The sequence below is a fragment of the Centruroides sculpturatus genome, unplaced genomic scaffold (assembly GCF_000671375.1).
Source record: "Centruroides sculpturatus isolate CEXI.00-Female unplaced genomic scaffold, Cexi_2.0 scaffold1212, whole genome shotgun sequence".
Classification (NCBI taxonomy): domain Eukaryota; kingdom Metazoa; phylum Arthropoda; class Arachnida; order Scorpiones; family Buthidae; genus Centruroides; species Centruroides sculpturatus.
Genome location: NW_019385352.1, coordinates 76,615 through 99,425, shown reverse-complemented (window position 1 = coordinate 99,425; position 22,811 = coordinate 76,615). Strand labels below are relative to the sequence as shown.

The window sequence follows — 22,811 nt, the reverse complement described above, 5'->3', positions numbered from 1 at the left end:
CGTGTCTTTGATTAGTACGTATCTACGGCATCTTTGCTTAGATAGCAGTCGTTTGTACCGATTTTTAACCACATCCGAGGGGTATTTTTGAAGAATTTTTTTGTATAAATATAGACCCTGGTTAGAAATTTCGTAATAATTCACTCTGTTTGGTCACTCTTATCCTTCGACATTATTAAGATTGGGGAAAAAGAAATCCATTATTTTTTCACTAGATGGCTGTAGTGATACATATCTCATAAAATATTGATGACACAAGTTCAGACTTGTGCTTATTGGAAAAGTAACATTCTGTACTAAAAAAATTCTTTTACAGTTTTTCGATTGGTCAATTCAGTTGTGAGTTATAGGGTGTAAAAGATGAAAGTTAACAAAGAGAAAATTAGGTATGTTTTACAATTTTGCTTCAATAAAGGCGAAAATGCAAGCCAGGCAGCTGAAATTGTGAATGGTGTTTATGGTCCTGATACTGTCACAGCCAATTATGTGCAATTTTGGTTTCGTCAGTTCCGTTCTGGTAATTTCGATGTTAAAGATGCACCTCGCACAGGTAGGCCCGTTGTCGAAAATGTCAATAAAATCATGGAAATGATAGAAGTAGACTGGCACGTTAGCACTCGTAGCATTGCCCAGGAGCTAAAGATTGACCATAAAACAGTTCTAAACCATCTGAATAAAGCTGGATTCAAAAAGAAGCTTGATGTTTGGGTGCCACATGAATTGACGGAAGAAAACATTATGGATCGAATTTCCATCTGCGAAGCCTTGGCCAAACGGAACGAAATCGACCCATTTCTTAAACGGATGGTGACTGGGGATGAGAAATGGGTTACATATGGCAATATTGTGCGAAAACGATCGTGGTCAGTGTGGTGAAGCGGCTCAAACGGTGGCTAAACCAGGACTAACAGCCAGGAAGGTTTTGCTGTGCATTTGGTGGGACTGGAAAGGAATCATCTACTATGAGCTGCTTCCATATGGCCAAACACTAAATTCGGACCTCTACTGTCAACAATTGGACCATTTGAAGCTAGCGATTGATCAGAAGCGGCCAGAATTGGCTAACGGGAGAGGTGTTGTACTTCATCACGACAACGCCAGGCCACACACATTTATAGTGACTCGCCAGAAACTCCGAAAGCTTGGTTGGGAAGTTTTGATGCATCCACCTTATAGTCCAGACCTGGCACCAAGCGATTACCATCTTTTTTTATCATTACAAAATTTCCTTGGTGATAAGAAATTGGCATCAAGAGAGGATTGCGAAAATCACTTAGTCAAGTTTTTCGCCAATAGGGACCAGGGCTTCTACGAGAGAGGAATTATGAAGTTACCTTTAAAATGGCAACAAATTATAAAACAAAACGGTGCATATTTGATCCAAGTCGAACAACCGGAACCATGTTAAATAAAGACTTGAAATGAATGTAAAAATAATGGATTTCTTTTTCCCCAACCTAAATATTTTAAGTTACATCGAAGATACTTTCTCAATATTATATCATTTAATCTCTTAAATGGAAGATATAAAAATATCACTCGAAATTTACGTCTAATTTGACTTGGTTCGATATTCTAATTTAACCTCCCTGGATAAATATTAAAAATTACTTTAAATTCGATATATTTAATATTTTAATAAAGTCGAGTTATGTACGCCAGCCACACCAATGCGTTAGGAGTGTCCACGTATCTGAAACTCGTTCAGTCGACGGTCTCGTCCAACGAGTAGGTACCACGCGATATTCTCGATACCCTGGCCGCCGTAGGCATAGGGGTGCAAAAAGGAAACCAAGTAACTTACAAAGTTTTTTGTTACCCCAAGTATCCGGCTTTACTGGGGAAAAACCAGCAGAATGGGAGTGCGGCCGTGTCGAATCTGCTCTGTTCAATGTGCAGCGTTTAATTTATCGACACGCGATAGACGATAGACATCTCGGTTTGGGACTTGCATCACGGGCCATAGGCGGCCGTTCACTTCGCCCACTCGTGCCCATATAGACTATTCGTAACAAAATTTCGTTACGATTCGTCGATCTCGGTGTCTCCATTTTCTCTCTTTTTCGCGCTGTCAGGATTTTAAGCCAATTATTTTACGTACTGTATTTAATTAAAGTATATCTGTGAGTTAGAATATTTTAGCATTTTAGATGAGCTTAGTGTTAGAAAAAGGAAATAAATCTTGGCTTTTATCACGAGATGTGGATGTTCGAGAGATAATGCAAAATTATTCAATTTTTCTAATAAATAAAATAAATCATTCCATTATGCAAAAATGTTCACATTCGAGTAATGTACATCGAAGCGATTTTAAGAAAAATCGACCTTTCGGTGAGCACGTTCCTTACCAGACGTGGGACCTTGGAATTGGCGGGAGGAGCATTGTTTACCGAGAATAAACACGAGTTCTGAGCTAAATCTGTATTCGATTAAACATTTCAATATAATCAGCGCAAACGATTGTATTGTAACACCTATTCGCGCTGCAAAATTCCTTTTTATAGAGCTATGGTGACAAAATGGAACTGGCATTGCCTTCTTACATAAATTGTAATGAGGCTTAAATTGGTTGAAAGATCTCATTTTTAATACCTGGTACGAACTAATTTTTGGATATTTTTTAAACTAACACATCATTCAATTCGATACTACTGCATCCTCAACGTGGTCGCGCGGAAAGACATTTCTATGACGAATCCGTTCCAGATTCTTATAACTTTTCGTGAATATTTTATGTAGGAGTGTCGTTATCGATGTTAGTTGATCTCGTCGAGGGTGGAGCCGCTCGCTAAATGCAAAAATCCAGGTCGGTCGGTTAACCCTTTGCGCTTCTCATTAAAAGTTCAAATCGAATCCGACACCAATGAGTATTTTATTTAAAGTTCAAATTAGGAAAATAATAATATACGCCGAAAATAAAATAAAACTTTAAATAAAATTAATTAAATGTTAAAGTATATTTCTGATTTGATAAAATCTCTCATTTATTCCAAATTAAGAACGTACAGGTAACCCCAAATAACACGGGAGTTACGTTCCAAATATTGCCGTGTTATGCGAATCCGTGTTATACGAAACAAAGAACTAACGCGAAAAGGGGGTTAGGTTCCAAAAACTAAAAAACGTGCTGTCAAATCCTTATTTAAATCGAATTTGTTATTCATTTTTCTCATGGGTAAAATACTTATTTATTATTTAAGTAAATATTTTACCAGAGGATTATTCATCCTATATGATGATCTCGGCACGAGCATCATCAACTGGTAACAGTTTGTGGGTGCGTTCGTTAATAGCGGTCGCTCCGCAATGGGAGTGTGCGCTGCTGTTTGTAGGCATTTAGGAACGACGGCGAAAGAAAGATGGCGGCCCGCACTATCGATGGTATCGTGTGGAGGAATCTATAATTCTAAAATGAGCTTTCAGAGGCAAGAGAAGAATCCCGATTGTAAAATTTAACCATTAAATGGATTATTTTTTGAAAGAGAATTCGAAGTAGCCGCGTAAACAATTAGAATGCTCGCGCGGAGTTACGCGGAGGTATAAAAGAACGCACCCTTTATTACATTTCGTGTTGTACCAGGGTTTTACCCAATTCTCGAAACGTGTTAGAGTGAATCCGTGCTATACAAGTGCCGTGTAATACTGGGGTTACCTGTATTTAAAAATTTTTCTTTTTTACACCTTGGAGGGTGCGGGGGAAATCGGATCGTTCGCTAGATTATTATCGGCGCTTTACTAGGTAACGCCTCCTATATATAAGATTGGTTGAAATAGAAAATCGCCCAAAGGGGCGCTGTTGAACTTGACGTCATCTTGGAGAACGTGCATTATATCTACTTTCATTAAATAAATAAATTATATAAAAATTATATCTAAATTTTTTATTATACAGTCGACCCCCCTATAACACGGTAGATACGTTGCGGTTTTTATGAACCCATTTTCTACTGCATACGTGCCGGGCTGTGATTGGCTGGATAGCCAATCACAGCCCGGCACGTATGCAGTTTACGGACTACGGCTGTTTGAAAGGCTGTTTCTTCCATAAAATTAATCAATTCTAGACTAATTCGACTCAACATTTCCAAAATACGTATAATTTTTGGGAGAATAATCCGTATAAACTATGCTATAAACAAAAAATTGTAGGATTACTTACCGAGCGCGCACCGTTCGACTACGCCATTGCTTACGCTTGTTTTCGTCGTGGAGCTTGTCATCGAATGGCGCTCGCGTGCTTCCCTATAAATTATTTTTTTTTTTGCGAAAAATTCGCTGAACTTTGGAGTCATCATTAATATAAATATAATTTTTATGACGTTAAATAATAAATGGTTTTTAGTAGGTCCGCCGCTCGTTTAAACTCGACGGTTCGTACAATATCCGCTATTGGTCTGCATTCGAGCGATCCTGTCGCGACACGAGTCGGCGATGATGTTTTACCGAATTATACGAGTTTTTTTTAGCGTGTTTGTACGAATACTGTCGCAATTTTTTCGCCGTGATATAGGAATCCAAACTATATAAACCCGTGTTATAGGGGGTCGACTGTATTTTCTATCATATAAAATTTTTGTAATGTTGATTTACGTAGTAATTTAATGATTACGTAGTAATCAAAAAACTTCGAGAAATTATTTTTAGGTCTTACTTTTTTTTACTCTTTCCGCCCTGTGGGCATTAAGAAAGCATTTTTATCAATCCTATTATGGGTCGGCTAGGCCTACAATGGAGCGAGGGACTGGGCCCGACATATCCCGACCTATTGTGACCGAAAAATTCCTTTTTCCACCTGTCCGGATTCGATCCCGGGTCCTCCAGAGCGCAAAGGGAAAATCTTAGTTGTAGAATTACAATTTTTGATTACTCAGGATGTATTTTCTTCATAATTTGAAGTTTAGACTATGTACAAAAAATCAAAAAACTTTTGAGTCCATCTTCATCCCTTATACACTACCACAGAAGTAACAGTCTTAAAAAAAAAAAATGCTTTTGAAGAAATCTTCTTATACACAGGTAAAAATTGGTAAAAATTCCACAAGGTTAAAAAAGATCAAGTGTCAGCCTTTCATTTTAGGTTTCTGACATTTTTACAATTAAAAACCACAAAGAAATTATCTTCTTCTTCTTCTTCGATGGTGTTTATATGGAGATTTTAGCTCAATGTAGGCTCTTTCTCCGAGTAGACTTGTGTATGTGTATGATCGCTAGGCGACCGATTAGCCGGCTGTATCGAACAGCCATACGTACGCGCGGGAAATAAATGCCTTCCGGGAGGACTTTTATGGGGAACTGGCCTCCTATTCAGTCGTTATAGGCAAGGAGAAAACTCGGAAAACTCCAAGCAGCCAGCCTGTCCGAACGTGGCGCGAACCCACGACGAACCTCCCAGTCTTTAGGGTCTGGTCACCACTACGATGAGCGTTCTTCACACCATCATTTTTATCCAGCTTTTTAAACTGCTTCTAGCCCTCTAGTGGTAGTAACGAGTATCTAACATTATTTGCATATAGTTACAAAGTTAGTTGTAGAATATACTGTACTAGCTAAGGTACTCGGCCTCGCTTGGAAAAATGGTACTATATTAGATAAAGAAAATATACTGATATAAAATACACACGTATAAAAGTGTGGGTGGACTATATACATGGAAAAATAATGTGTCAATACTTACTGAAGCGCAGCGAGCGAAGCTTTCTTGGCAAATTGACAAATCGCCGAAACACGTTTTGCTAAGTAATGACTCCACCGATTTCAAATTTTTTACATTAATAGAACTAATTAAATGGCGTGTCGTGGCGGTGGCAGAATTTTTAAAATTCGTCCTAGAAAGATCTCTGGGATCAAAGTCATCTCCGAGTTCAGTCAACGGTAAAATTTTGCAACAAATAAAACGTAAACTGGAATGCGCTACCCGACATTCGAAATACGGCCAGGTTTTTGCTAAAGTTTTTTTCAATACAGATATACACACGTTTGTTTCTCCCATTTTTTTCGAGAAAATAATCATATATATATACCTTGACCCAGGGGTCGGCAACCTATGGCACGCGGGAGATTTTCAGTGACACTCTGATTGAATAGAAATTAATAAAAACTAAATTTTAATTATTAATTTTTCATGTACATTATAACAGGACCAATTTCGATACTATATATAACAAAATTGGTAGAATGATGTCGGCACCCGGAATAACACTATAAAACCCCGTTCGCACCGAGCATTTCAATCTAGATTGTGACCGTGCCGTGGCGCGACCTCTCTCGACCGAAACCAGGTTCGATGGCGATCGACTCGAGAGTTCTCGAAACTAGATCCAGTCGTAAGATATTCTACAATCCTCCGCGCGCGAGAAAATACAAGATGGCTGCGGAACACGTGTCGGACTATCGACAGAGAAATAAAAAAGATACTGTACTTGGAGAGACGACGACATGTGTCTATTATTAAATGTATGGCAAGAAAAAGTATTTATTACTAACCAAAACTTCCATTTTGTTTGTCGGTGTTGGTGACTTACCGCGAAGTTACGTCAGTTTTATCACTGCGCGTAATAGCCGGGTCCTTCTCGAGCGCACTGCCTGCGCCAACAGCACGAAGTTCGACTGGCGACAGTCACAATGGAGATGGAAGCGAGTGGTGGATTCGCGCGGTAGCCGCTATACCGTTGGTCCGAAAGAAGTGACACGGAGAATTGACATTGAAAATTAACCAATATAAAATTACAACTGCCCGGCTGTATTTAAAAGGTTACCGATGCTCAGATTGTCTTAACTATGAAAATTGAAGCTTATTGCTACAAGAATTATTAAGTTTCAACAGATAAAAGTGTTAAAAACAAAAAAATCCACGGATATAAAAAATAATTTATTTTTAAATTTACTACTAATTACTACCCGCAAAACATATCACAGCCGGCGTTATTCATTTGTCGATTTAATTTAGGGAATACCGCTAAATTATTAATTATTATTATGAAAAATAAATAAAATTATTATTTTAAGAGCCGAATTTTCAGGCCCTTCGATTTATGAAGTCCCAGGCGTATATTCTGTAAATTAAAGCACAGTTTACGACAAATGTAAGAATTGACTCTTTACGAGTCGCTTTAATTTACATTCCCCTAATTGACGGCCGGACGGCCGAGCGGTCGAGGTGGCAGCCTACCGCTCCGGAGGACTCGGAATCGTATCCGGACGGGTGGAAAAAACGGGGGCGATCCGGCCGGATATGTCGGCCCCCGTCCCTCGCCACCCGGCTGCCCGGCCGAACCCATAATGGGCTCGGTTAAAAGAGACCCTCGTTCCCGCAGGGTGGAAAGAGAAAAATAAAAATAAAAGAGAGTTGGCGAGTCGGGGACGAAGTTCGCGTTGTATGCGTGTTCTCCTAAAATTATAATCGGAAAAAAGCTATAGTAAAGTAAATTGTTACGTGTTACAAATTATATCTTAAAAAAATAATTATTTTAACGGAACTCGAGGCGACGTCATGCGCGAAATTAAAAAAAAAATGTAAGAACATCGCGCGCATAGAAACCAGCGCCCTCTGATCTTTCGTCAGTTGGGGTTTAGCGCCGCAGACGAACGTTTATAAACATAAAAAATTGCGTTGTTGGAAGGAATGATTGCGAATTAATTAAATGAGCGCGTTAGTCGGTAAGAAATTTCTAATGTCGTCTTTAAGACAAGAAGTGTTAAAAACGTATAAACAAATCTTACGTGCCGGTAAAACGTGGCGCTGGCCGTCCGGTCAAGTCGATCAGACCGAAGCTCAGAGGAAATATATTATATCGGAAGCTAAAGAATTATTTCGAAGAAATAAATACGTAATTAACCGTTTAAATTTTTTAAATGCGAGAATTTTAATTAAATATCCGTTAAAAGTGTTTTTATTCTCTATTTTTTAGGTGTCCGATGAATCTGCTATAAAGCAGCATTTGATGGAGGCTCGAGCCAGATTAGAAATGGGTAAAAATATTTACTCTACGGACTAAAATGTTTACGTACAGTACGTGCCCGTTCCTTCCGTTTGATCCGTCGAAAGTCGGATCGGCGTTGGAATCGAATGACGAACGAAGAAAAGAACCCGTTTTGGCCAGATTTCTTTCTTTGTTTCGGTCGGTTAGATCTCCGTCGGAATCCGCACCCTCCGGTCGCTCCGAAGCGTCCGGATTCCGACGGCGATCCGATTTTGCATTCCTCTGTCGTCTCCACGGTTCCGGCTCGCTCGGACGTGTGACTTTAGTTGTGTGAACGGCCAGATTTTTGTCCTCGCTTGCGTCGTTTGTGCCCGCTAGAATTGTACGCCCGTCCTTACGCCGGCAAAAAAGTCGGAGCGTGGACCTAGGAGTCGCTCGTCGCCGGGTGCTCTTCGTTTTCCTTTCGTCCTTTGCCGTCCGACGAGACGCTCCCGAAAATCGATCCCGTGGTGTTAACGGTTTCTCTTGATTCTCTGTAGAATTTTACGGTCTACGTATGATGTATATTTAATAAATTGTTTAATTTGGTTAAAGCTTACCGTGCGGTGCCGAAACCCGATAAATAACTTTAAGTCGACGATATTTTTCGGGTCGGACGAGCGTTTTTACTCGCTACCTTGTAAAAAAGAAGAAAATTTTGACAAAAACTCAAAATAAAAAGAAATGCTTTAATTTCTTTTTATTTTGAGTTTTTGTTAACGTTTGCAAATCGAGCGCTGTGGGAAGCAATTTTTGAAGGGTCTCTCCCGGATATATGGCATATTTTAGTTTTTCGTCTATGACGGTGGTTCTCGAATTGTGGACTTTGAGATCCGGAATGCAAAGATGAATATTATTTTTGAGTATGACGTCTGCACTTTCTTAATATTCTATCCACTAATTTCAATACAGTTTATTAAAAACACTTGCAGCTTACCTGTTTATTTCCTTAAAATACATGCTAAGAAAACTGTAGTTTTTGGAAAGGGGTGCGAGTTCTCCTTTTAGAGACGAAAAATGCCGAGACGATGCGCTAGGTTAGCTTACGCGTGATTTTTCTAAAGACTTTTCCAAATACTTTAGTGCACGAGTTTGATACGAAAAGCAGAAATAGTTAGCACGCTTGGAATCAATAATTATTGTGGAAACTGCTAATGGAATGTCATTGTATTAAGATTTTTTTACAGTAAAATCACTTATAAAGACTATGAAGAAATTTTTTTACTAGGCTTAATCCAAAGTAATTCCAATAAGATAGGTGTATTTGAATGCACCTATCTTATTGGAATTGGAAACTATTCTATTATAAAAAGGTCTTGTTCCCAAGATCTTGTGCTTGGTATTTGAATATAAGCTCGCTTGACTAGAGATGAGTGAATGCCGTCCACAAAAACGTGTATAATAGAAAGTATTTCGAGATTCGAGATCTGGATATTACGTCGATAAAAAATAAATTTGAATACTATGAATATCTCCAATGTGTCGTACGGTCACAGTTGCGAATCCAGAACTACCCAAGAGGGGAAATAACTCGTTACGTATTGAAATATTTAAAATTTTTAACTACCTTTTATTAACACGTGCGTGCAATGTTATTGCAAATGGTCCTATAAACTATATTTGTCGTCATAAATATTTTGAAGTTCAAATAAATAAGTTTTAATTTTTTTGCGTCAATGATATTCCCTTGTATTTGCCATTACATACAGAGAACACCTACAGAACTCGATTTAATTTGTGATGAGAAAATAAGTAGACTAGGTCACGAATATTTTTGAATCATTGTTTTCTTAAATAAATAACAGAAATTCTTAAACTATCAAATTCATTTCAATATACAATTTTCTTTAAAGTAATAAGTAATATTTTATGTATTCACTTTTCTAATTTTATTAATTAATAGCTCTGCACTACAAAAATCCGTATCCACGTCCAGTAAACTTGCCTCCGGCAGCAGTGGCTAGTCATCAAGGAAAGAAATGGAAATATCAAGAAAAAATAAGAACTCGTTCGAAACCCATCTATATAAAAAGCATCGATCCAGAAAGTTAACATTTGAAAATCGATGAGTTTAATTTCGTCTTTTGTGAATAAAAATTCTCAAGTATGCTTAAGTACATAAATTAATTCATATTTAAATTTTAAAGATGTATAATTTATAACAGAAATAAAAATTTAGTTACATTATTGTTAAAACATCTTGCAATTTGTTTATTACATTATTATTTTATACAGGATACAACCAACTCAATAATTATTACAAATATCAAACAGCCAAATGCCTTTATTGGGCTATTAAGATTTACATATTTTATAATTATAGAGAATTTTTAAGTTTCTTAGTTTGTGAGAATATTTTATACAGTGGTGCCTCGAATAATGGACTTTCTGTTTGGCCGTTACGTGACTTGAGCAACGGACTGGCTGCGGACAACGGACTTTCCTTTCGGCAGTTAAGTGAGGCGACCAATGGACTTTCTACCAGGGCTTTGGAGCGACCATTTTTTTGAGTTGCTCCACTCCAACTCCGCTCTGGCATCAAAGTATTTGCTCCAGCTCCGCTTTGTGCTCTGCTCCATGCTCCGGTTAAAATATTCTTATAGGAATTATATATCAAAGAAAAAATTAGTGTAAGTACATAAAAAACTTGTTTATTCACAACTAATTTATTATTAAAAACATTAAAATACAACCTTGTTGATTTTAATAAATAAAATGGCAGACAGCAAATTGTCCTTCATTGACTGCCTATTATCACTTAAAAGCAAGTTTAACCTGGAAAATAGACACTCAACACTTGCTTGAGAAGTTGGCTTGCTTGAAGTGATTCTGCATTCTTTTCTGATGCACTCCGGATAATGGTCAATGGCTTTGAATACATTCACCTTTAATCTCCCCACATCCTCTATTGCATTGCGGTCTTTCTCAACATATTTGTCCATTTCGTTGTCATCTTTATTATGTATAGTGGAAATTCGACGGCTGTTTTCTCTTATATCCAATTCTTTTTAAAAATTGTCTTCTTCCGAATCTATATTTATTATATCACAGGTTGGCTGTGAGAGCTCAACAATTGCTGGCTTTTCAGCTAAATCAATTAGTGTTTGCCTTTTGATTCTCTGTTGATTCTCTGTTGGATGTCTGAAAGACCTTCTCTCGCTTTTAGTTTTTCTGCTGCACTTAATAAAATTCTATACCTAGAATCAACATACACTCCAGCAAGAAAATATGAGTTTTGAATAAGCTTTTCTTTTTGCTTCTTCATGGAGGACAGAATTCCTAACACAGCATATCCTTCAGTTTTTTCATCTTTATCCTGGAAAATATTTTCATGATTGTCAAGTTTATTTACAGCACATGTCATGTTTGCTGCATTATCTACACAAATACTTAGTACTCATTTTTCATCAATTTCAAATTTGTTCAAATTTCTTTAATTTGATTTTTCACATATAAAGAGATATCTTCCTTCAGTATCAACAATATCCAATGTTTATATTTCAATTTTCTCGTTTTTTTATTTCAAAATTGTACATTGATGACAAGAAAATTTCTATTTCCACGGGTTGCAGCATATAGCTTTAAATAGCATAATTGTCCTTTTAAAGTTTGTCTTAGATTGATGTGAGCAGACTCTGCTGTGCTTATTACTAAATGACAAACAGCATCATGTCCTATCAGAACACCAAGCTTCTGAGCCATTTTGCCAGCAATCTTTTGGAATCTTTTGTTATTTAATGTGAAGGTAGTGAGTGGTGTCATACTCATACAAACCATCTCGACAAATCCCTCATGGAAAGTATTGCTATCCATAGTGATTGTAATCTTCAATGTTGTAAAATATGTATCAATTTTTGGTTGATCAGTTCTGCATTTCTTATGATATGACAGTGCAATAGTAAAATTGTCATGATTACGTTTTTCTTTTTGCAGCGACTTCGTCTTGTTGATCCTTCTTTTTAACGAACCCTTTGTAAATTTCAGGATGATTACGCCTCACATGCCACCAAAGATTGAACTTTTTTGACACACTAGTTCCACTTGCCTTGAAGTTGCATTGTATTGATTTGCCATTTACAATGTGAACACGTTGTAAAGAAAAAATGGAAATAAAAAACACATCTTGCATGTTTTTTATTTCCATTTATTTCCAAAAATGAAAAGAAAAAATCAGTTACATGCAAGATGGAACCATCTTGCATGTAACTGATTTTTTCTTTTCATTTTTTCTTAAGTATAAAGAAAAAAGTGCAATGCATGAGGAAAGAAAAACAGCTTTAAATTATTCCCACTCAATGGTTGCATTTTCTTTCCATTATTGTATTCAAATACGAATATCTCTTTAAGCTCTTCTTCCGTAAATCGACTGTCTATCATTGGTAATGGTTTTAAATTTTGGTTTGATGCCATGGCTTAAATAATCAAATACAGTAGAGTCCCGAAAACTTGGCACTCGATAACCCGGCAGTCCGGATAACTCGGCCACACCCTGGCAGGGCTAGTTAATTTTCATTGTAGACAGCTTTATGCCTCAAAGTATTTTTCTGAAGTCTGTCATATCAGGTAAATTACTATACACTGTGTATTCATTAATTTTCATTATCATGTAGTAAAGGCCGTCATAAAGTACGTACTTTTCCTTTGTTTAAGGGTATTTGGGCAGTTTATTCTAATTGTATTCTCAAGCAAACAATACATACAAGTACAGTACAATATTTTCTGAGGAAACACTCGTACTTATTCTTTTTTAACCCCATTCTTGATAACCCGGCATTTTCACAAACTCGGCCACCCTTCGGTCCACATTAGGCTGAGTTTTCGGGACTCTACTGTATTTAAGTATTATTAATTGAGAAATTACGCATATAAACATTCATGCATAAAAATAATCAAATAATAATAATAATAATAAGATACTTGCCATATTGTTAGGAAATTCCTTAATACAGACACTGACACTGACACTGACACACAGATTTAATTTTAGGTTTGTTTTGATTGCTATGCCTTGACTCTGGTCCGGCATAGTACACAGCCACCGGTTTAAATCGAGTATTACCCACTAAACCCAACGTAATAATAATCTTACCTCTGCAAACAAATTACGAATTATGATATACGATTATAGCAAACTGATTGCGAACAGAAATGAATGACTGTCACATTCAAAATCAAATGTAAGAAATGAATATTAGTGCTGCTCCTAGTGGTGAATTTCTGTGCTGATGATTAAAGCCACTTGTAAGCAGAGTTTAAAATCTGCTACTCATTAGCACCCCTCCCCATTAACTCCACTTCACATCTTCAATTCTCAAGAATTCAGAGAACTGGGGGTCACAAAGGGAAAGGAATAGCTTGGTCAGGGGATAGTGGAGACTGGAGAACCCTTGTGAAAGGTTCTCACCTTTCACATGGGAAATATGTGGAATGGACATAAAATTCATCTGTGCTTGTGATCACCTTTCTTTTTAGTTAAGTTATTGTATTCTTAACATTTGTAACATTACAACTTATGCCACTTCCATTCTCACCATCTCAAATATTAAATAAATATATATATCAGAGCAGTGGAGCACTACAAATTTCTGTGCTCCGGCTCCGCTCCTGCTCCGAGTAAAAATACATTGCTCCACCTGCTCCCGCTCCGCTCCAAAGCCCTGCTTTCTACGAACAAGTGCGAATGATGTTTCCACTCTTTTGCCATTGCCAATGACAATCTGCTATTTTTATGTTATCAGTATATCTGAAGTACAGAGCATTGTAATTAGGCTTACTCCCATGTTTGTTAGGTACATCAACACAGTGCTGGGTATTTACATTTATTCAAGTGTTGTGCAAATCACGGCTTCTAAAAAAAACAGAAAAGTGATTTCAATTGAAACAATGCAAGAAATCATCAGAATGAGTGAAAGTTGACAAAAACTTCCTTGTTGAATGGGGAGAGGTTCAGGAGTTTACCAACACTCATTATCCAAACAGAGCTGAGGCCAACAGTGTCAATGACACCCTTGCCCGTCATTTCTGACAGGTGTTGAAGAAGAGAGAGAAACAGACCACCTTGGACATGTTTTTCAAGAAGCAGCAAGGAAAAAAACAAAGGATGGAACAAGAGGAGTTGACCCTGCAAGCTCCGGTAGCCTCTCCTGAATCTGAATCCGATTAAAGAACAATAAAAAAAAAGACCCGCTGCAATGTGTAAAAAGTCTGTATCTGTATGAATGTGTGAAGAAAGTGTTTCTCCACCTCCTCCTCACAACATCTGACTACCCGGCATAATTGGTGGGTGCTCCATTTTCATTTTTTTATGGTACATTACGGTTATTTTATGCTGCGGAATGAATTATATGTTTTAACATGTATTTCTATGGGAAAATGCGTTTCGTATAATGGACTATTCACTTAACGAACGTGCACTGGAACGGATTAAGTATGTTATATGAGGCACCACTGTATTTCGTTTTGACAAATTCTTTTATTGAAATATGGCACTTAATGTTGAGATTTTAATTTATTGAAATACAATAACAAGAAACTATTATGAAAAGGGATGAAATGAGAAATCTCTATTATTAACTACATCTCATTATACATTTTTCTTAAATGTGATTACATTTAAGAAAAATATCTGTTTGTATTTACAATTTTTAATTCATAAAAATATGTAATGTTAAAGACTTGAGAATATTTATGAATTTTCTTTCATTTAAATATAGAGTTTATACATTTAAATTTTGGCATTTAATGTGCTGAGTTAATAAACAATGTGATGTTAAATTGCACAACTTTGAACTTTAATTAATTAATTAATAAAAGGGGAGACTATCTGCTGTTTGATGTGATAACTATTTTTTGTCTTATAGAATTACTAGTAGCCTGGGAAGCCCCCTAGTGGGCATTATTTACAAATTTCCACGAGGCATGGTTCCTTTGACTTTGCTGTACAGCTCTGTTAAAGTCCCAATGGGAAGATTTACCCTCCGAATGAAGAGGTGGCGACCCCCCCAAACTGTAGCCCCTGTGCGAACAATAAAGTCAAAGGAACCATACTCCTACTCGCGACCCTTCACAAGATATAAACCCCTGAAATAATAAATTCCTATTACAAATATACTGAATTATTTATATTGTTATATTGACCAAATAATAATTTATGGGCCAAATGAATAATAATAATTTATATTGTTAATTTAAATAATAATTAAAATTGTTAATTTGAATGTTTGAAATATGACACACGATAGGGGTGCCTCTAGTGTCCATTATCAAATGGTTACGTGGACAGACACCCGTTGAATGGGTTATATATATAGATTGTAGAGATATTTCCATACATTGCCAAGGTGATCAGTTATTGGATGTGTTTCACTTGATAGTTAGGTGTACTAGTTTAGTAAAACTTTGTGAAAGTATTTTTGATGTCTCTACTATTTCGTTTGAAAAATTTTTGGACCTGATTGGTAATTTACACAATTTTGATTTAATTGTTTTTATCCAGAAGGTTAAACTATAATTCAGATAATTTTATTTTGATTTATTTTGTTTCAGTGGTCATTTGAGTTGAGTGACATATATTCTGATTTGGTTTGCATATTTCAATTTTGCCCAGAGGTGGCATTAGATTTTCCTTTAAAAGTGTGTTCGTGGCTAAGAAATTTTGGGAGACTATCCGCTGTTTGATGTGATAATTAACTTCTTTTTTTGTCTTATAGGTAAGCCCTTACTTTTTTATTATGTCTCAAGGAGTAAAGAGGAAGACTTTGTCACCGACTGTTCTGAAGAGAACACCAAAGTAGACCAAGAATGAGTAGTTCTGGCCAGGATGAGGAGGTTGTGGAATTATTACAAAATTTGAGTTTTGATTTATCGGAAGGTGTTCTTTTATTATTGCATATGCATGCTGCTCTTAATAGCAACATGGAGGATTTTGTAAGGTGACTCGACCATCTTACGGAATGGCTTAAGAATGTGGATGAGGCGCTTGTTGATTTTGTGGTCAGATTAGTCGATATTGAGGCAAGGATGGGTTCAGTCGATAATATTCGTACGAAAGTGTCAAATATGGAACGAGAGACGGATTATATGGACAATCGGCGCAGAATTAATAATGTAGTTATACATGGTTTTGGAGGAAGGAGTTGGAGAATCAGCAATAGATACGTTGGAGGCAGTTAAATCTTTTGATAAATAAGTTGAATTGCCTCTGTTGCAATTTGTGGATGCTAGATGAGTTGGTAAAAAATTTGAAGATAAGCCTAGAATAATAATTTGTCAGTTTAGTTCTTTTAATGATAAATTATCTTTTAAAAAAGCAGTTTTCGAATCTTGTAATTTGATGACTTTTCTCAATGATTAAGAGATATTATGTATAAATTAAGGATGTTTGAAAGGCAGAAGAAATCTGAATGTGCTCATAGAATTTGTTTAACCTATGATAAAATAATTATCGATGGAGTGAAATACGGATTTAATGAGGATTCGGGTAAAATTATTGCTGTTTCTACATAGCAATCACTGGCCCAGGCTACCTCTATAGTGGCTTGGAATTGTGCTGGTATTAAAAATAAGCCAAATTCATTTTGGAAGTATATATTGCAATTTGATGTAATTTTTTAATCTGAAACCTGTATTCTTCTAATAGTAATAAAAGTAATTTGGAGGTTTTATTGCATTATAATTGTATTAATGGTAATGCTTTCAGAGATGGTGATAGGGATAGATTTAAGGTTGGATGGTTGTTATTTATAATAGTTAGTTTCTGTTATAAAGTAATTTATAGAGATGATTTTTTGGTTTTGATTAACATTATATTTCCCATGGGTGAATTTTTGATATGTTTTGTTTATATGCATGAGCACAGTTGGCAGGAAATTTTTGAGATTTTAATGAATTTTCACTTTAATGAAGATTCTAATTTAATTATTCTTGGTGATTCTAATGCTCAGGTGGGTGAAGGAAATGTGATATATCCATGACTACATCGGTGATGCTTTTGGTGCCGATCTCACTAAAAGAAGTAGGATATCTAAGGATGCTATTGTGAATAGCAGAGGTCAAAAGATGCTTCAATACTGTGTAGATAAAATTAAATTTAAATTAAGGACATCGAGTAATATTTTCAAATATTATTTCATTCACAAGTACTTATTTCTATTAATAGAACTTATTAAACTGGCTTTAAGGATACTGCAACTCGGTCACACAGATTAAAATTGTTTTATTTAAATTTACCTGGACACATACATATTAATATTGCGTTTCGAACTTGTTTGTCCCCCTTCAGCAGATATTTATAAGTCCGAAGCGCAATATTAATATGTATGTGTCCAGGTAAATTTAAATAAAACAATTTTAATCTGTGTGACTGAGTTGCAGTATCCTTAAAGCCAGTTTAATAAGTTCTATTAATAGAAATAAGTACTTGTGAATGAAATAATATTTGTGTAGATAAAAATTTAATAATATTAAATGGTAGAATGTCAGGTGTGAAGCTGGGGAATATACATTTGTTTCCAGTTTGGGTTCTTCAGTTATTGAATTTGGCTTAATATAACTCCTTGTGTTTGGGGTGTGTTAAATCTTTTTTGTTGATGATTGTTGTTTGTCAGATCATTTTCTTTTGATATTATGTTTGGACAATCATTACAACCTCAGGTGAACAATAAGGGCAATTTTTATGAAAGAATTTTTTGGAATTGTGAACAGATTTGAGTCTGATTTTGAGAAACATTTGTTGGGAAGTGTTTCTTTATCACACATAAGTAAGTTAATTGTTGAGGTAGCTAATTGCTATAATATGAATTTTAAACCAAAGGATTACATCAATATTAATAATTGGTTTGATTTAGATTGTCATTTAATGATCAGAAATAGAAATAGAGCTTGGCGAGCTTTTAAGAAAAGTGGATTGGAATTGCATTGTAAAATATGTTTTACTAGCTGTTACCCGCGAAAATTTTGCAAGCAAACTCCATTTATATTCAGTATTTCAACAACCATAGTAATTGTTATATGACACCTATTGCCGAGAATGATGAGAATTGCCGAGAATCGAACGAACTATTTTCGATTTGATCAATTTTATGGAATGTTTACAATCGTTCTATAATTGAACCAATATGCAATAACAAATTCGAATTTAAAACGGTTCAAACATTTGGATGAAAAATCGAATTATATAAAAATATTTATAACAATGTCTGAAATGTTATTAATTTAATACACCTAAGTACTCGATGAAGACTAAATCCTCTCCCTCTCCCCCTGCGGGGGAATTTTGAAAAATCCCTTCTTGGTGTGCATTGCCAAGGCATACTCTACTAAGACGCAGATAAAAACAAAAAATCGCATTTAAAATAGTACAGTAGAAGCCATTCTTCCAGTTAAGCCTTAATCCTCTCCCTCTCTCCCCCCGCGGGGGAATTTCGAAAAATCCCTTCTTAGTGTGTGTTTCCATGACGTACCCTAACTGTCTACCAAATTTCACCTCTTTAGGTTAAGCGGTTTGCTCTGGGCGATGATGAATCAGTGAGTGAGTGAGTCATTCAGTCAGTCAGGACAAGCAATTTAGATTTTGTGGTTTGGTTAAGAAAATTTGCTTAGCCAAGAAAAAAGTTTTCGTATATGGTTCAGTATTTGGGTATTTTCTGTAAAAATAATAAATGGTTTTGGAGTTTGTGTAAAATTAGAAATAATACTAGTAGAGTGAATATCTCTTTGGTGGAGTGGTTTACACATTTTTATTTTTTATATGGTTCTTTACTTCCTTATACTGTAGATTTGTCAGTTTTCAATGAGTGTTTAACTTGGTCTGATGAAATTTTGGATGTAGACATTACTTAAAACATAACTCAACTCAAATTCCGTAAAGTTAAAGTTGGCTCTGCGCCTGGGGTTGATGGTATCCCTTTGGAATTTTGGAGGATGAATTCCATTTCCCGATATTGCTTAAAACTTTTGATAGAATCTTGAGATCTGGGGCAGTGCCAAGGGATTGATAAAGTGCTATTTTATGCCCAGTATACAAAAATGGCTTTAAATCAATTCCCAGTAATTATAGAGGAATTTCGCTCTTAAATTGTGTCTCAAAGATTTTTTGTTTTATACTGTATCATAGGTTGGTAACTTGGTTAAGTTTAAATGATATCTCATTTGAGAATCAGGCTGGTTTTTGAGAAAATATTCTACGATAGATAATGTTTTTATTTTGCAAACTCTTATTACTAAGACACTAATGAGAAAAAGACATAAAGTATATGCGTTCTTTGTTGATTTGTCTTCGGCTTTTGATACTGTAGATAGGAACTTAATGTGGAAAACAACTCTTAAAATATGGTTTGAGTTTTAAATTTGTTTCTTCGCTTACAGAATTATATAAAGAGTCTAATGTTAGAATTAAATGAGGCCGTCTTTGTTCTAGACCTTTTTTTACTACTATAGGTGTTGTGTTTTGAGTCCTGTTTTGTTTAGTTTATATTTAAATGATTTAATCTAATGGATAAATAATTCTGATATGAAGGTATCAATGTGAATGGCACTAGTGCTAAAATATTGGCATATGCAGATGATATAGTTTTGATTGCCAACTCCGTTAGAGGTTTACAAGGATTTATTAATATTTTGGATAAATATTTATTAGAAAATAATATGAGTTTGAATCTTATAAAATCTAAAATTGTTGTTTTCTGTAAGGGAGGTAAATCTGCTAAATTTGATAAATGGTGGTTTAGAAAGGATGTAATACAAGTAGTTTTGCAATATAAATATCTGGGTGTTATATTTAAGTATAATGGAAAATATAAATCCCACATTCAGATTTCTAAAAGGAATGCTTTTATTAAAACTGGTAAGAGTTATCCAGATGTGTAGATTGGCTAAATTACGTAATTTGAGTGATTGTTTAATGATTTTTAATTCAATTGTTACTTCATCTTTGTTATATGCTTCTGAGATATGGGGATATCAATCTGATGATTTAGATCCGCTTTTGGTTATTTTTATTAAAAAGTTATTTGGTTTATCTCGGTGTACCCCAAGATATTTAATTTTTATGGAGTGTTCGCTATTACCTTTTTCCTTTGTAGTATTAAATAAGTGTTTGAATTGGATTTTTAGAACAATGGAATTGGATGAAAAATGTTGGAGTAAAAGGTGTTTACTTTATATTTTAAATAAAAAGGACTTTATGTGGACCAAAAGTTTAAGGAATATTTGTGTTAATAATGGCATTAATTTTGATGAATTATTAAATAATTATAACTGTTGTCCTTTACTGAAATTAAATTATTTTGATAACCTTATTTTGGACTTGAATCGGCGTATTAAAGTGAGCTCTTACAATATTTGGTACAAGTATTTAAAGTTTATAACAACAATTTCTCTTATAATATTAGCTTTACGATAATGCAAATTAGATGTAACTCTCTTAATTTTTTGCAGAATTGTTGTAGAGATATTTGCATACATTGCCAAGGTGATCAGTTATTGGATGCGTTTCACGTGATAGCTAGGTGTACTAGTTTAGTAAAACTTTGTGAAAGTATTTTTGGTGTCTCTACTATTTCGTTTGAAAAATTTTTGGACCTGATTGGTTATTTACACAATTTTGATTTAATTATTTTTATTCAGAAGGTTAAACTATAATTCAGTAATTTTATTTTGATTTATTTTGTTTCAGTGGTCATTTGAGTAGAGTGACATATATTCTGATTTGTTTTGCATATTGGAGCATTCGATTTTCCTTTAAAAGTGTGTTCGTGGCTAAGAAATTTTGGGAGACTATCCGCTGTTTGACGTGATAATTAACTTCTTTTTTGTCTTATAGGTGGTTGTAATTAATTTTTTATACAGTAGAGCCTCGATTATCTGACTCAATTGGGGACTGGGGTTGGTCGGATAATTGAAAAGTCGGATAACCGAAAAGTGTGAAAAAATCCATTATTAGTGTAGTATACCGAGGTCCCCGTTCCGGCTCATCGCTTGCTGCAGCGGCCATAGTAGGTAGGGGTAACCAGGGGTGGTGTTTAGCGGGATCTTCCGATCCTATAAACTTTGATAAAACGCGGTATATTATTATATCCCATGTAATTAGTATATTGCTATTAACCTACTTTGCGTTGAATTTTCATCGATGTTAAGCCTAACAAAAATTTTTTTAAATAATAATCGTCGCTATTGTATAGTTAAAAATTATAAAATTAAGCCTCGTTTAAATACTGCCTCCCTTTCATGGTCGATCCAGTGTTGCCAGCTAAAACACGTAAAAGTAATATTAAAGTAGCCAAGACATAGCCAAATATTGTAGCTAGGGATTGCAATTGCTGGATCCCTCATCCAGCAATCCAGCTGGATCCAGCGTATTCTTCGGCCTGCTGGATCCAGCGCTGCGGATCCGCAAATACTCAATTAACTTTCTAAATAATAGCGCAAAAGTCTACGTTGTCGGTGTTGCTGCGTTTCTACATGTGCTATCGCTCGGCGGCGAGGGCGACGTTGCCATTCAATGTGGCACATGCTACACCCCCTCTCTACACTGCACTGCCTGCCCTTTTACCTCTGCTGATCTAATTGCCAGTTGACTTTTCACTCTCGCTAAATAAAGTGTCTTCGCGCTAAATAAAATAAGTAGCTCCTAGTCCTGGTGCATAATTCTAATTTACGGTCGGTTCTGACGTCAATGAATCATGTGATGGAACGATCTCAGTTTAAACCTATGGAGAGCTGCAGCCTCGCGGCTTGTCCACGAAACCTAACCTATAAACTGGCCGCAAAAGCTCTCTGTAGAAGAGAGTCAAGTTTGATAACTGCTGACACAACCCTGAAATTTATCTTAGACAAACTAAAAAGCCAGGACCCAAAAGAATCAGAGAACGGCGTCTTATCGAGGTCACAGGGATGCTGATTTACATACAGAACCCGAAAAACTATAACCAAAAAGTTAGAAAGCACGATCATTCTTTCACAATACTGAAAAAAGTGTAATGCGCCAGGAGATGAAAAATATGCTGAATCGAGTAAATACATATGTAGTGGAACCAGCAGCAATAGCTGAGGATATTATGGAAACGCAAAACGATGATCCAGATAACCCGCATTCATTCCCTGAATTTCACATTGGAATAAGAATCAGAGATCCAACTAGAGCGTGAGAAAGAAAACTTCATGAAATGAAAAGAAACTAGTACTGAGAAGGATTATGATAAGTTATTAAAAAAGGAAATGGCTGTTTATGAACGTGAAAGAGTCAAAGGTAAAAACTTATCTTTAATTTATGATTATTTGATGACCCTGAATCCAACTAGCATAGAGGCAGAAAGAGCCTTCTCCGCAGCGGGATATATACGCAGTTCATTAAGAAGTAGGTTGGGAGACAACACCATTAATAAATACCATTTGTTTCTTGAGACCCAACTTCCAGAAAAGTCAAAAAAATAATAATAACAGAACTGATTGATTTAATTTTATTTAATCCTTTAAAATAGTTTATTCAAGACAAGACTAATATTTTATAACTTCTAATTCTATTAAGTAAGAGTTTTAAACTTTTATTCTATAAGTGGTTAGTGGGCTAGGCTAGGCAATTTTATTGTTAAAATTAGTGAGAAACTGAGACTATCTAGTTAGTTAAATAGTTAATTAAATTAATGAGTATCAGTATCTTAGATATATGATGATATGAATGTATATCATTCATGATTGTGATAATAATAACTAACTACTAGACTACTACTAATTAATTACTCACTACTTTACTAACACTAATAATTAAATTACTTATAAATAACTACAGACTGATATGTAGAGCCTATATAAGAAAACTGGTAAGACTGATAGCCACTTAGCCACTGATTATCCTTC

General features: G+C 35.4%; 2 protein-coding genes across 3 annotated transcripts in view; both read left to right on the top strand.

Annotated features, from left to right (window-relative positions):
- Positions 1 to 345: 345 nt before the first annotated feature.
- On the top strand, positions 346 to 1,088 carry LOC111637991 (histone-lysine N-methyltransferase SETMAR-like). The gene has a single exon (XM_023383618.1). The coding sequence runs from the start codon at positions 361 to 363 to the stop codon at positions 874 to 876; it is 516 nt and encodes a 171-aa protein (XP_023239386.1). The 5' UTR covers positions 346 to 360; the 3' UTR covers positions 877 to 1,088.
- A 6,423-nt stretch (positions 1,089 to 7,511) lies between these two features.
- The window catches only part of LOC111637992 (LYR motif-containing protein 1-like), a 27,239-nt gene continuing 11,939 nt past the window's right edge, over positions 7,512 to 22,811 (top strand). The window contains exons 1-3 of one of the 2 annotated variants that reach the window (XR_002758773.1): positions 7,512 to 7,826; positions 7,908 to 7,968; positions 9,862 to 10,062. Coding sequence is in view for 1 of the 2 variants with exons in the window: in XM_023383619.1 (XP_023239387.1) it covers positions 7,641 to 7,826; positions 7,908 to 7,968; positions 9,862 to 10,010 (396 nt within the window). In the remaining variant the exon portion in view is untranslated. Of the gene's footprint in view, positions 7,827 to 7,907; positions 7,969 to 9,861; positions 10,160 to 22,811 lie in introns of those variants that run through there. The other variant, XM_023383619.1, reaches the window with a different exon arrangement.